We start from the raw sequence: 20599 nt of genomic DNA, 5'->3' as shown, positions 1-20599 counted from the left end.
ACGGTAGTTACGTTCCAAAAAATTGCCGTGTTATGCGAAACAAAGAACTAGTACGAAAAGGAGGGTTAGGTTCCAAAAATTAAAAAACATGCTATTATATTTTCATAATTAAGATAAATATCTTTATTAAAATTTTTTAAAGAAGTTATACATATTAATGTAAATTAAACAATATTTTCTTCATCAGCACTAAGCACTGTTAACCGAGGGCATTTTATTTTTTGCAAGATATTCTTATTCTCTGAGCATTTTTCTGCATTATGTTCATATCTATGCTCTACCTTTTGCAAAAAATATGTTATTTTACATTGCTTGCTTTTAGATAAAAGATCTGTATAAATTTCTTTATATGGTGCTAAGCACTTATGAAGTTCTCTTTTGAACTTTGTGCTCCTTTCATTTGAAGGATCTTCATTTAAGAAATATGACTCTAACTGTTCGGCTAATCCTAGGCCTTTCTTTATGTTTTGTAGAGTAAACTTTTTAACTTCTTTGTCTTCAGCTGTGCTATCATCCTCTGAGTTATCATGGATTCCAGATATCATTTCTACCAAACCTGCTTCATAAATTTCTTCTTCCACCAGTAATTCTTGGATATCTTGTGCAATCATATCGTCAAAACCTTCTCCTCCTAGAGACTTAGCAATTTCTACTACCTCATCCATTCTGTTTTCTGCTGTCTCGATCAAATTTTCATTTTCAATTGACTCCGGCCATATTTTTCTCCAACATCCATTTAATGTCGTTGGTTTTATTTCTCTGTTGGATTAGTTTATTAGGTTAATGCAGTCCAAAATTGTGAAGAGTTTCCACGCCTCCTTAACGTCCATAGATTCATCATCGATTTTATTCAAAATCCATTGTAATGATCTTATATAATTGGTTTTAAATGTAGCTATAATTCCCTGATCTAATGGTTGAAGTAAAGCAGTTGTTTTTGGAGGTAAAAAAGTTATTTTGATATTTGGGTGATTTAAATCTTGTGGATGGCTGGGCGCATTATCCAATATAAGTAGAACTTTAAAATCTAAATTTTTCTGTTTTAAGTAGTTTTCTGTTTTAAGTAGTTTACTTGGTACAAAACAGTTTAAAAACCATTTTATAAATAATTCAGTAGTCACCCAAGCTTTTTTATTTGCTGCCCAGTATACAGGAAAATTACTCTTATTTAGGTTTTTCATTGCACGAGGATTGAGAGATTTATAAACCAGCATAGGTTTTACCATGTAATCGCCTGAAGCATTACTGCACATAAGTAATGTTACACGGTCTTTTGATACCTTGAAACCAGGTGCAACTTTTTCATCTTTAGAAATATATGTCCTCTTGGGCATTTTTTCCCACCAATGAGCAGTCTCATCGGCATTAAAAACCTGATGTGTTCAATATCAATCCTCTTCAATAATTCTTTTTAATTCCATTGGATAAATTTTGGCGGCTTCTTTATTGGCTGATGCACTTTCACCCTCTATTTTTAGGTTTTGTAGTGATAAATGTTTTCTCATACGATCAAACCTCCATTTACTGGCTACAAAATCTGGATTAGTAGCAGTTTCTCCATTTTCCTTTAAGTAGTTGTAAATTTTCAAGGCTTTGTGTTTAATAATATTGGTGCTCAGTGGAATCTGCTTTTTTGAACAGTCTTCAATCCAGATGCTAAGGGCTTTTTCCATCTGTTCAATTATTGCTGCCCTGGGACGAGATGTCATATTTGAGGAGATAGAACAGCCTGCAGCAATGGAATCTCTAATTTTCTGTTCATTTTTCCTTATAGTCCGTATTGTTGCTTCATTTAAATCCAATGATTTGGCGACATAAGATATCTTTTCACCCTTTTTGAGCCGATCTAAAATTGTAATTTTGTTTGTATGGAGATGAAATGTCTTTTAAGAGACATTTTTTCATTTTTGTCAGACATGGCTTAGTGCTACAGATTCTTAAAAATATAAACATAATTATTATTTCTTTAAAAAAGGTTGAGTACAATACTATAGTACTGTACTTACCTGAAAATTTTTATTCTATGTAGCCAGAAAAGAGACACAATTAAAGTTTTAAAGTATACTGTACTTGTAAAGGTGTGGATTGTCCCAAGGATCAGAGGTGGGATTCAATGCCTAAAAACCACTGACAGAATAAAGCAAGTACTTAACTATGTAAATTTTCTTTTCCCGTCTTCTGTCAATATACGTGTTATCTCTCAAAACTTGTCTCATGTTGCCAGATCTCGATGCTTCTGCTTTTGATGTTGCCAAATGTTTTTCTCTTATTCCATACTAATATTTCGTGAAAATTATGCAGGAAAATCTGATAGTACGTACGCGCTCGAATGAAAAATGTCAAATGAGGTATCTTTCGCACTAAAAGCTTTATCACGTTGTACGGGAATTTCCCTAATTTAAAATTAGATAAAGTTCGCTTTTAATAGTTTTAATTACATTTCATGTACAATGGTTTTATCCAATTTTCGAACTGTGTCAGAGTAAATCCATGCTATAGAAGTGCCGTGTTATACGGGGGATGGTCCCAATTCTCGAACCGTGTTAGAGTGAATCCATGCTATAGAAGTGCCGTGTTATACGGGGGATGGTCCCAATTCTCGAACCGTGTTAGAGTGAATCCATGCTATAGAAGTGCCGTGTTATACGGGGGTTACCTGTATTTCCATTGCAGAGACAACCTTTCTTTAGAGGCTATGCCTCTGCACAAATATGTAAAACAGTTTAAAATGTTCACGAGTGACAATCCCAACACAATTAAAAATATAATATTTCTTTGTAGAAAAGGGCTGGCAGAATTACAATTTAATTTTTGAGAGTTATTAAAAGATTGAAATTGTATGAAGTAAGTCTTTATTTTCATTAGGAATAATGATATTCACAGAAGAATCCAAAAACTTCAACAAAATTCAAATTTTAAAGTTTCTAATTATAATAAAGTGGTGTGCATGATGCTTAAAAATGTCTGGATTACTTCATCATTTGCAGTCTTGGTCTTATCAGAACTTCTGTCAAGTCTAAAGCAAGAAATCTATAAAGTTGATCCCTTTGACCTCATTAGCAACTTCTTGTTAGTAACAGTATGAATATCATTTTTAAGGACAGATTCCTGCAAATTAGCTACAAAAACACTTAAATAATTCACGTTTTATGATAGATTCTGGTTTTTTATTCAAACATAAATTGTCAGTTATAACATATCTTGCTCTTCAAAATGTTTCAAAGAAAATACTAATTTTAGTTAATTTATATTATTCAAGGTAAGTTGTTTAAAATTTTAAGAATGCTGGCCTAGGAATTAATGTTCTAAAAATAATCATAGGAACACTTAAGTTAGTTTGCTGTTCTGAGTACTTCTAATACAATAATTATTTCAAAATTGTATTTATATTTTTGCAGTTTGTATTCTAGACAGTCACAGCTTTCAAACTTTATTCTTCTATAATTTTTATTTTCTTTCTATACTTTATAGTTTAGATATCATGGATGTAATAATTTTTTCATTTTTTATAATTTAGTAAACAGGAAGTAGAAAAAAATTACAAATTTTTCTTATTTCCTTTAGTTTGTCTTTAGTTTAATAATAATAATATATTTTGGCACTATTATAGTTAGATTTAACATTAACAATTTTTGTTTTATAAAATTACATTGTAGTTAATATCAAAATGGACTTTTGCCACTGAAGCCATTGATTAATCAGATGAGATTGTGCATGACTTTAAAAAAATATGTTTTAATGGAATGCACTTGTGGTACAGTTTTTATTTGGAATTCTCCTGCATTAGATTGTTTGAGCCTGCAATTCTTTTTTTCTTTCTTAATGTCAATTTACTATAATTTTTTTTTAGCTAGAATGAACTAAATTCATTTATTTTTCTGTTTAATGTCTGCGTCTAAAATTCAGAAAACTAGAAGACAGGAGATTAGGCCTCAAATACGTCTCATCCAGATTGCTCATCATAGCAGCAGAAGCTAAAGCCATTCCAGAAATGTAACAATGTAGATATGTCACCCAATCCTCAGTCATCAACTATTTGACCTATAGCCTGTGTCCTGCTGAGATCCTAATCTGTCATGCTGAGAAGAATGAAGACAACCATTACTAGATTAATCACTTGCTATAACAAATCGATGGGCAAGCTAAAGCTCAATAGTATTTACTTCTTGGGAAGTACTGCCAAATGCTGTTATATGAACAATGAGAGCCAAATTGTCAACTAACCATCGTTCCAAAATGCTTTCTGAAAAACCTGTGACATCCCTGACTGACTCTTGACTCTTGGCCATGTCCAAACTGCATTCAGAAAGCTGAGCTAAACAGTTGGGGAAGACAGTGAATCTTAAATCCAGGATGTCTTGTCTTGTGCCAAAAAATCAACACACATGCTGAACTTCAAGAAACTGAAACACCTGGTGAAAGGCATTGCCAAAGACTTTCTCAATGTCTTACTGGCCAATGAATTCACAACTTCCACTGCCTTCATCTTGACTTACTGTCAAAACAAAAATTCCAATATCATCTAGTGAGCTGAAATAACACATTCCATTAATTACTCAATGTAACAGGTAATAAGTTTAGATGCCAACAACCTTGATTTTGTCCAGCAACAGGTATAATTCTTCAAAAAAACAAACATTATCAATCTTCCCCTGCTTCATGCAAAACATACATTCTAAAATGTATGTTTTGCATGATAGAACAGCATCATAAATCAAATTCAAAATAATCAGTGGGGTACATGTATTGTACATATAACTGACACAATTAAATTATAATGCAGTAACATATTGTGCTTGCCATGCATGAAAAATATATTTTTCCTCTTTAAAATTAATATGATGTCCTTGTTTGTCAGCTTTGAAAATTTCAAGAGCTTCTAATTGCCTCATTTACTTGTGAATACTGCATCTTATCATAATGGCTTGTTTTAACTTAGCTTCAACATCTTTTTCCAATGCATAAGTAGAGTGTGGGAGTTATTTTCTTATTAATTATATCATTCATGATCAGCTACACATTGTTTTAAGGATTTTTTTGTAGATCATATGTAAACAAGATCTCTCTGGAATTGATCATTGCATACATACACCTAGTGCTCTTGCTTTGTTTAAAGGATCTTTTCCATTCTGTAAAAGTTTGTATATGCTAAGATTGCACCCATGTGTGATGTGCATGTTTTTGGCTTTAGCTGTTTTTTCATAGTTAATTACTGTACTGTTGTGAAAAACTGACCTATTGTTTGAACTAGCATTGTGGCTCAACTCAGAGCCATTGTCATTATGTAGGCTCTGAAAGTTTTGGGCTAACTTATGTACTAATTTTTTGGAAAACCATACTCTTGCACTATCCTAGTGATTCACCTGAGTTCATCTATCATATCAGCCATGTTGGTACAATGAGTGTAAGTCATCCTTGTAATTACTCTGAAAGAAGCTATTTTGTAACAGTAAGGATCATTGCCTCTTGTAAATACTATAAGGAGTAAAATCTTTATTCTTAGCTTCCTTGTCTAATTGATAATAAGGCATGTTTAATAATTTTGCTTCCATGAATTAATGTTTTGTGAACTGTAGCTAGCATACAAAACCAAGAATTTTGGGCTAAAGTTCAATATTTGATCCAGAATGATTTTTGTTTTCCTCTTAATATGATTTTCACACTCCTCCAAAATATAAATTTTATTGGTCTGCAGAATCTTGTAGCAGATGGAACAGGATTTTCCCAAATTATTTTATTTTGTATTTATTGTTAGTATTGATTGAGTTTTTCTTGTCTTTTAATTAATTAATTAATACAAATTTTTTAAATGTTAGTTAAAATTCTAGAGATATACTTTCACTTGTCGTATAAAAATTGGCAGATGATTGCAATGTCAATATTATTTTTATTTGACAATGTATACTTATTTTATCAAAATAAAATGCTACTAAGTTACAATGTTGTACTTTTTAGAGTCATCTGATGCAATTACCTATTTGGATTTGTTTGATAAGTTATATGGTACAAATACAAGCCTAACAAGAGCAGATGCTATTTCTTAATTAGTTATTTGTACTTAAAAGTGTATCAAATGCAAACCACAAGGGACTAAATCACAAGCTAATAAAATTTACAAAATATTTATAGACATTGGAAAAAATGTAGACACAATGTTAATCTATTTAGGAAGTCTAATAAATAATGGTTAAGCTTATGTTTTCAAGTTTCTTTTAAAGCTGGTTGTTCCACATTCTGAAAATATTTTCTTGTTAATGTGGAATAATGTGAAACACATTGTGAGCAACTGAAAATGAAAAAAGCATTTGGCTGTCTCAGTTCTTTATACTGTATGTGACTTGACTTTACCAAGGAGAGCAAAAAAAATAAGAAAGCATATGATTTACAATTAAGTGGTAAAAACAGGTCTACTACATTGACAAGAATATACTACATTGTAATATATTCTTTGATAATTCTTCCTTATAAGATTGAAAAGTAAAGCTTGCAATGTGCAATGCATATATTTATCCTTCTTGGCATAAAGTTTTTGAAGCCAAAAGTAAATCATATTCAAACATAACTATATATGTATATAGTTAGTTACTATATATGTAATCAGCATGTATCAGTATTAAACAGTACTTAATGAAATTAAAGATTTTAAACTTACATGTGATAGTAATTCTGGTCAGAGTAATCACAAATATATAGTCAAAAATTTTGAATGATTCATCAGTCTTTATATCATCCTTTGTTCCTCTTTAGTTATAATGCATGTAAAGAAATTTCTCTATGTAATTCTCAACTAGGTACTATTATCTAGTTGAGAATTGTCCTTTCTATAAAAGAAGCCAATATTTCAAAGTTCAAAACAATGTGCATTGAGAAGTATGAAAGTAAAGGATAATAAAGTGTAAAAATATGATTTTATATATGCTAAGTTTCAATACAGGAATAAATTTGCCTGAACAGGAATTTGCAAAATAAACTTGTGTTTATCATTGTAAAACATATCCTGATTACTGAAATATTTGAGTTTAAAATTTTGAATTTGTTTGTGCTAAATACATAAAATGAACTACTGTATTCTGGAATAATCTTCTCAATGAACACTAAGTTCCTCATTGGTGATTGTGAAGCCCCAGCCCATTGAGATACCAGACACTAAGGACCCACTGATCATCATCATCTTTGCCATCCAAGCCACTGAATGTTGACATTCACCGAACTATCAGCTGCCAGAAAACTAATGTGGATTATAATATCTATAGGGTTACCATATCTATAAATAGGGTTACCATATCTATCATGGTTTATTCTTTGTCATAGTTGACTTCATTGAAGTGTTGTGCAGCCCTCACAGACATGGAGGCTGCAATCTCTGTTATGTGTGATTGGACTGACAAGTGAAATGGAAGTTACTTAAAGTTCTTATTGCTGCATCAAACATTGGTAATTGACATTTCTCATTCGTTTTGAAAAAATGGATGAGAAATGTGCCTCATTAAAAAAGAAATAAGACATTAAAAAAGAATAACACAGAAGCAGAATGTATTAAGTGAAACATATGTTAAGAAAATTGATAAACATCCTGAAGCCTTAAATAGCATATTTTGTAGTATTACCTGCCTAGCTTGCAGTTGCAATTTTAAGTGGTACAATAGACTAAATCTTTTCTTTTGTATTTTTCTAAATTAATGACTAATTAAACTTAGAAAAATAAAGAAAAACAAAAATTTTATAAATACATACTATATAAAAATAGTTCAAGAAATACTGATACATTAAACAGTGGAATGTAATTTAATAAATTATTTCAAAAATCATGGAATTACTTAATTATTTTTGAATTTCAAACTTTAATTAATTGATTTTTAATTTATATAAATTAATGTTTTAAAGCATTCTTAATGATCTTCATTGATGGCCAGATGGTTTAGTAGTTAAGCTGTGAACTTACTGCTCTGAGGATCCAGGAACAAATCAACACACGTTGAAAAACCCTCGCAATTCTTCAGGGATGATCCTGTGCTGGATATGTTAGATTCCATTCCTCACCACTAGCTGTGCCATTGTGTGCATGACTTAACCCACAATGGACTTGATAGAAAGAGTATAAAAAAAAAAATAATCTTACATTAAAATGAAGAGTGATTGAAATCAAAAGTTGATAAGTTTGATTTTATATATATACNTCTTCATTAAGTACTTAGGTGTATTAAATTATAACATTTCAGACATTGTTATAAATATTTTTATATATTTCAATTTTTTAACCAAATGTTCAAACCTTTTTAAATTCGAATTTGTTATTGCATATTGGTTCGATTATAGAACGATTGTAAATGTTCCAGAAAATTAATCAAATTGAAAATTGTTTGTTTGATTCTCGGCAATTCTCATCATTCTCGGCGGTAGGTGTTATATAACAATTATTATGGTTGTTGAAATACTGAATATAAATGGGGTTTGCTTGCAAAACCTCTGCGGGCAAAGTCACGTGTAACAGCTAGTACAGTATATGTATGATATGCCAATTGATCATAAATGTCAAAAATAATAATGATGCTTAACAATAGTTAATAGTTTTCCTTAAATTTGGAACCATCATTTTTTTTTACTATTGTCAGGTTAATCTACTAAGTTTCCTAGAAAGAAAGAAAGAAATTCAGTTAGCTCACACTTTAGAAATTTATGATTACAGTTTACTTGACATAACATAAATCTGAACAACAAAATGCAGCAAAATTTTTGATAGATCTATCATCACTCTTTTCTACATACAGTACCTAATTAATTAATATTCATCATCGAGAATAGCAAAACATATTGCATACAAGTTCTGCTAAAAGCTACAGATTTATTTGTATTTTTTCTGAATATCTGATCCCATTTTTACTTTCCAAGCTGTTATATATAATAGAGGAAAAGTATGGCAATTGGTCAAAAAATGACTCCCAAGATTTTTACATTTTTGGATTCAAAAGACCTTCAAACATTGAGAAATGCAAAAAAAAAGTTGGGAGTTTTCTATGTATGGATGTTTTGTGCATGGGGCATAATTTTGTTCATTCACTTTAAAGCTTAATAACTCTTGTGCATTTTGTTGAAAATTTCTGAAATTTTGCAGGAAAGTTTGGGTATTAGGGGGATTGATACTATTAAATTTTGGTGGTTAAAGGTCAAGGGAGTGGGGAGCTAGAGGGGAGTAGTGTCATATCTTTAGTGGGATTGGACTTAATGAAGATTTTACTCCTTATTAGCATTTACAAGAGAATCTTTGCCTTTGCAAAAACTTGTAAATCAGGCCAACAACTAAGACCCATAGTTGATAAGGTCCATTCTCTAACAATCTGTTTAGAAAGAAAAATCCATCTCCTACTACAAGATTTTCTTAGAGGTTACCAATACACTGGCCAACCCTTTGGAGCTCACATCCAAGTTAAAACCAATTGAATTATCAAGTTCAGAGCACTAAGTGCTGGACTTCACATCATTGTATTCTTCAATAAAACTTGAACCATGTTTCTGTGCCCTAAGGGATGCCCTGTTCATTATAGGACAAGATACACACAAATACTATTAGCATATCCTGAACTTATTGCACTTACTATGTTACTCCTCCTTTTTTGCAACAATTTTATATACATACAAAAGTAGGGAGTTCCAATGAGAAACCCTTATCTGGGGATTTATATGAATTGAGTATAAATTTTGTCAAACAGCAAGCCTTAAGGGATTTCCTTCCATGCATATGATTGTATATGACGTATGTATATAACATTTTTATTATTTGGATGCTCTACTATAAGTACAGTATTTAACAACAACTATGGTTTAACCCTCACTTTAGATCAGTCCAGCAATGCAAAAGTCCATTGCATAGACCAGGAAATTGAGCTGATACATAAGAAAATTATAAGTGTCTACCAAAAGCCATTGAACAATTTGTTTTCATACCATCTAACTCCAACAACTGCAGGAGATACAAAACTGTGGCCTTTATGGCTCTTATAAAATCGAGCATACACTCATTGCTCTCTCAAGGTAAACAAGAAATAAGATGTATTATGGGTACAGCATAAATTTTATTTCCAACCTAATTTGAGATATAAAAGCTAAAACCAATAGTAGCGGCAATATGAGTAATAACATGGAGCAAAAAAGACAAGTCCAAAACTATGACCTAAATTACATAACTTGTATACAAAAATAGCAGCTTACATAAGCCAAAAATAACTTACACATGTTGCCCTACAATATTTAAATCACTAACGAACGGTAAAGATGAATTAAACATACAAAGGGCTTCTATGATCTATAGCAGTGATTTTCAAACTTTTTTTTGTCACAGTACACTTTTAATAATTAAAAATTTGGCAGTACACTGTTACTTTGGTAGGTACTGCAGGACAACTGGTGACGTCATAACAATGATTTTTAAATGCAGTAGGCTATTTAGGTAACATTTTCTAAATGCCTTGGTAACTAGTGGCAGTTACCAGTAACACTGGTTAACAATTTCTAAACGTGTCCTAGGAAGGTAGAACTGATTGAACTACTTGTCTGACATTGCTTATGTATGGGTATTCACAGTGGCGGCATGCTTCAACAATCTTGCAGCACAGTGGTTGAGAATCACTGGTCTATAGAATACAATTAGTGGACATAAAATTTAACATTCATTTAGCTTATATAGGCTTCAAGGATAGATCATTAACTACCAGAATTAAAGAACACATGCATAACATCCAAAAAGGGAGTAAGTAACAGCATGGGCCCAATCTGTGAATGAGCTCAGAGTGTCCCTCAAGAGGGAGAGACGAAAATAATACAAAGAGTTTATGATGCACAAAAACTGAACAGCTGAGACCGTTGAAATTTATAAGCAAGTGCAAAAAGGGAGTGTATTAATAACAAAGACAGAGTAAATTTGCCACAAATGTGGTAAACATTGGTAGCCTTAGATTGAATGTTTTAATCTTTAGTTTTTGTAAATGTTTTAATTTGTTAATGTTTCATGTTTCAAAATATATTTTAAAAAATTTTTTAAATTCTTAATTTAATTTATATTATGTCATACAAGTGTAGAATGCTTTTACTTCAAATGTTTAACTTTATTAGAATTTAAGTAAAAAGGTTCATTCATAAAAAAATTATTTTATCTAACATACAAGCTCATTTAAAAGTGTAAAAAAATTTTTTGTAACTTGACAAGGGCCACTAAAATGGCCAAAAACATTTGCTTTCTTTCATTTTTTCTAATGTTTAATAAACATCAGTGCTGAAAGTACTACATAAAAGAATCTAGTGGGTTTGTTGAACTGTTTCAGCTTTTGAGAGTTTAATAAAAAGTAAAATACATCTGGATATGAGTCCAATTTTGCTTGCCATGTCCAATCACCAAGAACAACTACAGGTAACCCCATATAACATGGTAGTTACGTTCCAAAAAATTCCCATGTTATGTGAAACAAAGAACTAGTACGAAAAGGAGGGTTAGGTTCCAAAAATTAAAAAACATGCTATTATATTTTCATAATTAAGATAAATATCTTTATTAAAATTTTTTAAAGAAGTTATACATATTAATGTAAATTAAACAATATTTTCTTCATCAGCACTAAGCACTGTTAACCGAGGGCATTTTATTTTTTGCAAGATATTCTTATTCTCTGAGCATTTTTCTGCATTATGTTCATATCTATGCTCTACCTTTTGCAAAAAATATGTTATTTTACATTGCTTGCTTTTAGATAAAAGATCTGTATAAATTTCTTTATATGGTGCTAAGCACTTATGAAGTTCTCTTTTGAACTTTGTGCTCCTTTCATTTGAAGGATCTTCATTTAAGAAATATGACTCTAACTGTTCGGCTAATCCTAGGCCTTTCTTTATGTTTTGTAGAGTAAACTTTTTAACTTCTTTGTCTTCAGCTGTGCTATCATCCTCTGAGTTATCATGGATTCCAGATATCATTTCTACCAAACCTGCTTCATAAATTTCTTCTTCCACCAGTAATTCTTGGATATCTTGTGCAATCATATCGTCAAAACCTTCTCCTCCTAGAGACTTAGCAATTTCTACTACCTCATCCATTCTGTTTTCTGCTGTCTCGATCAAATTTTCATTTTCAATTGACTCCGGCCATATTTTTCTCCAACATCCATTTAATGTCGTTGGTTTTATTTCTCTGTTGGATTAGTTTATTAGGTTAATGCAGTCCAAAATTGTGAAGAGTTTCCACGCCTCCTTAACGTCCATAGATTCATCATCGATTTTATTCAAAATCCATTGTAATGATCTTATATAATTGGTTTTAAATGTAGCTATAATTCCCTGATCTAATGGTTGAAGTAAAGCAGTTGTTTTTGGAGGTAAAAAAGTTATTTTGATATTTGGGTGATTTAAATCTTGTGGATGGCTGGGCGCATTATCCAATATAAGTAGAACTTTAAAATCTAAATTTTTCTGTTTTAAGTAGTTTTCTGTTTTAAGTAGTTTACTTGGTACAAAACAGTTTAAAAACCATTTTATAAATAATTCAGTAGTCACCCAAGCTTTTTTATTTGCTGCCCAGTATACAGGAAAATTACTCTTATTTAGGTTTTTCATTGCACGAGGATTGAGAGATTTATAAACCAGCATAGGTTTTACCATGTAATCGCCTGAAGCATTACTGCACATAAGTAATGTTACACGGTCTTTTGATACCTTGAAACCAGGTGCAACTTTTTCATCTTTAGAAATATATGTCCTCTTGGGCATTTTTTCCCACCAATGAGCAGTCTCATCGGCATTAAAAACCTGATGTGTTCAATATCAATCCTCTTCAATAATTCTTTTTAATTCCATTGGATAAATTTTGGCGGCTTCTTTATTGGCTGATGCACTTTCACCCTCTATTTTTAGGTTTTGTAGTGATAAATGTTTTCTCATACGATCAAACCTCCATTTACTGGCTACAAAATCTGGATTAGTAGCAGTTTCTCCATTTTCCTTTAAGTAGTTGTAAATTTTCAAGGCTTTGTGTTTAATAATATTGGTGCTCAGTGGAATCCGCTTTTTTGAACAGTCTTCAATCCAGATGCTAAGGGCTTTTTCCATCTGTTCAATTATTGCTGCCCTGGGACGAGATGTCATATTTGAGGAGATAGAACAGCCTGCAGCAATGGAATCTCTAATTTTCTGTTCATTTTTCCTTATAGTCCGTATTGTTGCTTCATTTAAATCCAATGATTTGGCGACATAAGATATCTTTTCACCCTTTTTGAGCCGATCTAAAATTGTAATTTTGTTTGTATGGAGATGAAATGTCTTTTAAGAGACATTTTTTCATTTTTGTCAGACATGGCTTAGTGCTACAGATTCTTAAAAATATAAACATAATTATTATTTCTTTAAAAAAGGTTGAGTACAATACTATAGTACTGTACTTACCTGAAAATTTTTATTCTATGTAGCCAGAAAAGAGACACAATTAAAGTTTTAAAGTATACTGTACTTGTAAAGGTGTGGATTGTCCCAAGGATCAGAGGTGGGATTCAATGCCTAAAAACCACTGACAGAATAAAGCAAGTACTTAACTATGTAAATTTTCTTTTCCCGTCTTCTGTCAATATACGTGTTATCTCTCAAAACTTGTCTCATGTTGCCAGATCTCGATGCTTCTGCTTTTGATGTTGCCAAATGTTTTTCTCTTATTCCATACTAATATTTCGTGAAAATTATGCAGGAAAATCTGATAGTACGTACGCGCTCGAATGAAAAATGTCAAATGAGGTATCTTTCGCACTAAAAGCTTTATCACGTTGTACGGGAATTTCCCTAATTTAAAATTAGATAAAGTTCGCTTTTAATAGTTTTAATTACATTTCATGTACAATGGTTTTATCCAATTTTCGAACTGTGTCAGAGTAAATCCATGCTATAGAAGTGCCGTGTTATACGGGGGATGGTCCCAATTCTCGAACCGTGTTAGAGTGAATCCATGCTATAGAAGTGCCGTGTTATACGGGGGTTACCTGTATTTCCATTGCAGAGACAACCTTTCTTTAGAGGCTATGCCTCTGCACAAATATGTAAAACAGTTTAAAATGTTCACGAGTGACAATCCCAACACAATTAAAAATATAATATTTCTTTGTAGAAAAGGGCTGGCAGAATTACAATTTAATTTTTGAGAGTTATTAAAAGATTGAAATTGTATGAAGTAAGTCTTTATTTTCATTAGGAATAATGATATTCACAGAAGAATCCAAAAACTTCAACAAAATTCAAATTTTAAAGTTTCTAATTATAATAAAGTGGTGTGCATGATGCTTAAAAATGTCTGGATTACTTCATCATTTGCAGTCTTGGTCTTATCAGAACTTCTGTCAAGTCTAAAGCAAGAAATCTATAAAGTTGATCCCTTTGACCTCATTAGCAACTTCTTGTTAGTAACAGTATGAATATCATTTTTAAGGACAGATTCCTGCAAATTAGCTACAAAAACACTTAAATAATTCACGTTTTATGATAGATTCTGGTTTTTTATTCAAACATAAATTGTCAGTTATAACATATCTTGCTCTTCAAAATGTTTCAAAGAAAATACTAATTTTAGTTAATTTATATTATTCAAGGTAAGTTGTTTAAAATTTTAAGAATGCTGGCCTAGGAATTAATGTTCTAAAAATAATCATAGGAACACTTAAGTTAGTTTGCTGTTCTGAGTACTTCTAATACAATAATTATTTCAAAATTGTATTTATATTTTTGCAGTTTGTATTCTAGACAGTCACAGCTTTCAAACTTTATTCTTCTATAATTTTTATTTTCTTTCTATACTTTATAGTTTAGATATCATGGATGTAATAATTTTTTCATTTTTTATAATTTAGTAAACAGGAAGTAGAAAAAAATTACAAATTTTTCTTATTTCCTTTAGTTTGTCTTTAGTTTAATAATAATAATATATTTTGGCACTATTATAGTTAGATTTAACATTAACAATTTTTGTTTTATAAAATTACATTGTAGTTAATATCAAAATGGACTTTTGCCACTGAAGCCATTGATTAATCAGATGAGATTGTGCATGACTTTAAAAAAATATGTTTTAATGGAATGCACTTGTGGTACAGTTTTTATTTGGAATTCTCCTGCATTAGATTGTTTGAGCCTGCAATTCTTTTTTTCTTTCTTAATGTCAATTTACTATAATTTTTTTTTAGCTAGAATGAACTAAATTCATTTATTTTTCTGTTTAATGTCTGCGTCTAAAATTCAGAAAACTAGAAGACAGGAGATTAGGCCTCAAATACGTCTCATCCAGATTGCTCATCATAGCAGCAGAAGCTAAAGCCATTCCAGAAATGTAACAATGTAGATATGTCACCCAATCCTCAGTCATCAACTATTTGACCTATAGCCTGTGTCCTGCTGAGATCCTAATCTGTCATGCTGAGAAGAATGAAGACAACCATTACTAGATTAATCACTTGCTATAACAAATCGATGGGCAAGCTAAAGCTCAATAGTATTTACTTCTTGGGAAGTACTGCCAAATGCTGTTATATGAACAATGAGAGCCAAATTGTCAACTAACCATCGTTCCAAAATGCTTTCTGAAAAACCTGTGACATCCCTGACTGACTCTTGACTCTTGGCCATGTCCAAACTGCATTCAGAAAGCTGAGCTAAACAGTTGGGGAAGACAGTGAATCTTAAATCCAGGATGTCTTGTCTTGTGCCAAAAAATCAACACACATGCTGAACTTCAAGAAACTGAAACACCTGGTGAAAGGCATTGCCAAAGACTTTCTCAATGTCTTACTGGCCAATGAATTCACAACTTCCACTGCCTTCATCTTGACTTACTGTCAAAACAAAAATTCCAATATCATCTAGTGAGCTGAAATAACACATTCCATTAATTACTCAATGTAACAGGTAATAAGTTTAGATGCCAACAACCTTGATTTTGTCCAGCAACAGGTATAATTCTTCAAAAAAACAAACATTATCAATCTTCCCCTGCTTCATGCAAAACATACATTCTAAAATGTATGTTTTGCATGATAGAACAGCATCATAAATCAAATTCAAAATAATCAGTGGGGTACATGTATTGTACATATAACTGACAAAATTAAATTATAACGCAGTAACATATTGTGCTTGCCATGCATGAAAAATATATTTTTCCTCTTTAAAATTAATATGATGTCCTTGTTTGTCAGCTTTGAAAATTTCAAGAGCTTCTAATTGCCTCATTTACTTGTGAATACTGCATCTTATCATAATGGCTTGTTTTAACTTAGCTTCAACATCTTTTTCCAATGCATAAGTAGAGTGTGGGAGTTATTTTCTTATTAATTATATCATTCATGATCAGCTACACATTGTTTTAAGGATTTTTTTGTAGATCATATGTAAACAAGATCTCTCTGGAATTGATCATTGCATACATACACCTAGTGCTCTTGCTTTGTTTAAAGGATCTTTTCCATTCTGTAAAAGTTTGTATATGCTAAGATTGCACCCATGTGTGATGTGCATGTTTTTGGCTTTAGCTGTTTTTTCATAGTTAATTACTGTACTGTTGTGAAAAACTGACCTATTGTTTGAACTAGCATTGTGGCTCAACTCAGAGCCATTGTCATTATGTAGGCTCTGAAAGTTTTGGGCTAACTTATGTACTAATTTTTTGGAAAACCATACTCTTGCACTATCCTAGTGATTCACCTGAGTTCATCTATCATATCAGCCATGTTGGTACAATGAGTGTAAGTCATCCTTGTAATTACTCTGAAAGAAGCTATTTTGTAACAGTAAGGATCATTGCCTCTTGTAAATACTATAAGGAGTAAAATCTTTATTCTTAGCTTCCTTGTCTAATTGATAATAAGGCATGTTTAATAATTTTGCTTCCATGAATTAATGTTTTGTGAACTGTAGCTAGCATACAAAACCAAGAATTTTGGGCTAAAGTTCAATATTTGATCCAGAATGATTTTTGTTTTCCTCTTAATATGATTTTCACACTCCTCCAAAATATAAATTTTATTGGTCTGCAGAATCTTGTAGCAGATGGAACAGGATTTTCCCAAATTATTTTATTTTGTATTTATTGTTAGTATTGATTGAGTTTTTCTTGTCTTTTAATTAATTAATTAATACAAATTTTTTAAATGTTAGTTAAAATTCTAGAGATATACTTTCACTTGTCGTATAAAAATTGGCAGATGATTGCAATGTCAATATTATTTTTATTTGACAATGTATACTTATTTTATCAAAATAAAATGCTACTAAGTTACAATGTTGTACTTTTTAGAGTCATCTGATGCAATTACCTATTTGGATTTGTTTGATAAGTTATATGGTACAAATACAAGCCTAACAAGAGCAGATGCTATTTCTTAATTAGTTATTTGTACTTAAAAGTGTATCAAATGCAAACCACAAGGGACTAAATCACAAGCTAATAAAATTTACAAAATATTTATAGACATTGGAAAAAATGTAGACACAATGTTAATCTATTTAGGAAGTCTAATAAATAATGGTTAAGCTTATGTTTTCAAGTTTCTTTTAAAGCTGGTTGTTCCACATTCTGAAAATATTTTCTTGTTAATGTGGAATAATGTGAAACACATTGTGAGCAACTGAAAATGAAAAAAGCATTTGGCTGTCTCAGTTCTTTATACTGTATGTGACTTGACTTTACCAAGGAGAGCAAAAAAAATAAGAAAGCATATGATTTACAATTAAGTGGTAAAAACAGGTCTACTACATTGACAAGAATATACTACATTGTAATATATTCTTTGATAATTCTTCCTTATAAGATTGAAAAGTAAAGCTTGCAATGTGCAATGCATATATTTATCCTTCTTGGCATAAAGTTTTTGAAGCCAAAAGTAAATCATATTCAAACATAACTATATATGTATATAGTTAGTTACTATATATGTAATCAGCATGTATCAGTATTAAACAGTACTTAATGAAATTAAAGATTTTAAACTTACATGTGATAGTAATTCTGGTCAGAGTAATCACAAATATATAGTCAAAAATTTTGAATGATTCATCAGTCTTTATATCATCCTTTGTTCCTCTTTAGTTATAATGCATGTAAAGAAATTTCTCTATGTAATTCTCAACTAGGTACTATTATCTAGTTGAGAATTGTCCTTTCTATAAAAGAAGCCAATATTTCAAAGTTCAAAACAATGTGCATTGAGAAGTATGAAAGTAAAGGATAATAAAGTGTAAAAATATGATTTTATATATGCTAAGTTTCAATACAGGAATAAATTTGCCTGAACAGGAATTTGCAAAATAAACTTGTGTTTATCATTGTAAAACATATCCTGATTACTGAAATATTTGAGTTTAAAATTTTGAATTTGTTTGTGCTAAATACATAAAATGAACTACTGTATTCTGGAATAATCTTCTCAATGAACACTAAGTTCCTCATTGGTGATTGTGAAGCCCCAGCCCATTGAGATACCAGACACTAAGGACCCACTGATCATCATCATCTTTGCCATCCAAGCCACTGAATGTTGACATTCACCGAACTATCAGCTGCCAGAAAACTAATGTGGATTATAATATCTATAGGGTTACCATATCTATAAATAGGGTTACCATATCTATCATGGTTTATTCTTTGTCATAGTTGACTTCATTGAAGTGTTGTGCAGCCCTCACAGACATGGAGGCTGCAATCTCTGTTATGTGTGATTGGACTGACAAGTGAAATGGAAGTTACTTAAAGTTCTTATTGCTGCATCAAACATTGGTAATTGACATTTCTCATTCGTTTTGAAAAAATGGATGAGAAATGTGCCTCATTAAAAAAGAAATAAGACATTAAAAAAGAATAACACAGAAGCAGAATGTATTAAGTGAAACATATGTTAAGAAAATTGATAAACATCCTGAAGCCTTAAATAGCATATTTTGTAGTATTACCTGCCTAGCTTGCAGTTGCAATTTTAAGTGGTACAATAGACTAAATCTTTTCTTTTGTATTTTTCTAAATTAATGACTAATTAAACTTAGAAAAATAAAGAAAAACAAAAATTTTATAAATACATACTATATAAAAATAGTTCAAGAAATACTGATACATTAAACAGTGGAATGTAATTTAATAAATTATTTCAAAAATCATGGAATTACTTAATTATTTTTGAATTTCAAACTTTAATTAATTGATTTTTAATTTATATAAATTAATGTTTTAAAGCATTCTTAATGATCTTCATTGATGGCCAGATGGTTTAGTAGTTAAGCTGTGAACTTACTGCTCTGAGGATCCAGGAACAAATCAACACACGTTGAAAAACCCTCGCAATTCTTCAGGGATGATCCTGTGCTGGATATGTTAGATTCCATTCCTCACCACTAGCTGTGCCATTGTGTGCATGACTTAACCCACAATGGACTTGATAGAAAGAGTATAAAAAAAAAAAATAATCTTACATTAAAATGAAGAGTGATTGAAATCAAAAGTTGATAAGTTTGATTTTATATATATATATATATATAAAACTTTGATAAAGCACTATATTTCAGATATCAATAAAATTACTTCTTCATTATTTTTATTCTCATAAAAATTAATTCAAACAGTGACTGAAGTTAATATGAATTTAATTGAAATATGTAAATTCTTTTATTTCTATTAATTTGAAGCAAATGTGACTTTCAAAATTGAATAGCATATGATAATGTACAATTTGCATTAAGATTTATTGAATGATCAATAAAGTACAATATAATTCATGCATATAAAATAGATTGAATTTTTTTTTATGTGCCAGTGTATGAGTAATTGTTAAATCATTTTTAAGAAAATATATTTTAGATTTTAATATTAAATTAATAAATTAAGCTGGAAAAATAAAATTTGAAATATTTGAGTATAAAAGGAAAAAAACTTAAATGAAAATCTATTTGTATAATTAAATCTTTTATAATTCTTAATATTGAAGATAAATTTCATTCCAAAATAGAGTCTTTACTCTATCAAACTATATTTACTATTTAATTCAGTTTTGTGAACACAGAGAAAGAATATAACAGAGAAATTAAAATTTATCATAAATCTTGATGTATAACATTCTTGTTCCAGGAGAAAAAATTGGATTTAGATATGAAAAAATATTGGGAACTATACCAGAAAAGAGTAAGTATTAAATAACACTAAGACAAAAGATTATGGTCATATACACCACAAATATGATATGAGTATTGTGAATAAGTAATAAAAGTATACTATCATTTTAAATTTTGTTAGGAGGCAATTAGAAAAATATTGACTGAAAACATTTTTTAGGGCAGTTTATAAAGAAAGATTGGGGAACACTCGGTGGCAGATTTCCAAACAGGTGCACGCACCTGGGGCCTCAAAATTAAAAAAAAAATTATTTTAATTAATTTTTTTTCCATAATAAAAATAGTTAATAATCTAGCAGTATTCCCTAAATTAAATTACTCTTAATTATTTACCAAACAATAGTGAAATCTATTATAATAATTTACAAATAAATTATTTTCTATATCTGTGGATTACTAGATTTTTTTTCTTTTAACACTTACCTATTGAAAC

The 20599-nt window shown here is 30.5% G+C and overlaps 2 protein-coding genes and 1 pseudogene across 2 annotated transcripts; all 3 read right to left on the bottom strand.

The window, feature by feature from the left end:
• Positions 1-127: 127 nt before the first annotated feature.
• Positions 128-2562, bottom strand: LOC111630012 (annotated as a pseudogene).
• An 8981-nt stretch (positions 2563-11543) lies between these two features.
• On the bottom strand, positions 11544-12699 carry LOC111630011. The gene has a single exon (XM_023374003.1). It carries the CDS (start codon positions 12079-12081, stop codon positions 11581-11583), a length of 501 nt encoding a protein of 166 aa, XP_023229771.1. The 5' UTR covers positions 12082-12699; the 3' UTR covers positions 11544-11580.
• On the bottom strand, positions 12184-12750 carry LOC111630010 (tigger transposable element-derived protein 1-like). Its single transcript, XM_023374002.1, has one exon. It carries the CDS (start codon positions 12748-12750, stop codon positions 12184-12186), a length of 567 nt encoding a protein of 188 aa, XP_023229770.1.
• Positions 12751-20599: the final 7849 nt, after the last annotated feature.

Source organism: Centruroides sculpturatus, unplaced genomic scaffold (assembly GCF_000671375.1).
Source record: "Centruroides sculpturatus isolate CEXI.00-Female unplaced genomic scaffold, Cexi_2.0 scaffold415, whole genome shotgun sequence".
NCBI lineage: Eukaryota > Metazoa > Arthropoda > Arachnida > Scorpiones > Buthidae > Centruroides > Centruroides sculpturatus.
The sequence above is the reverse complement of the archived record's forward strand: the minus strand, read 5'-3'. Positions and strand labels throughout refer to the sequence as shown.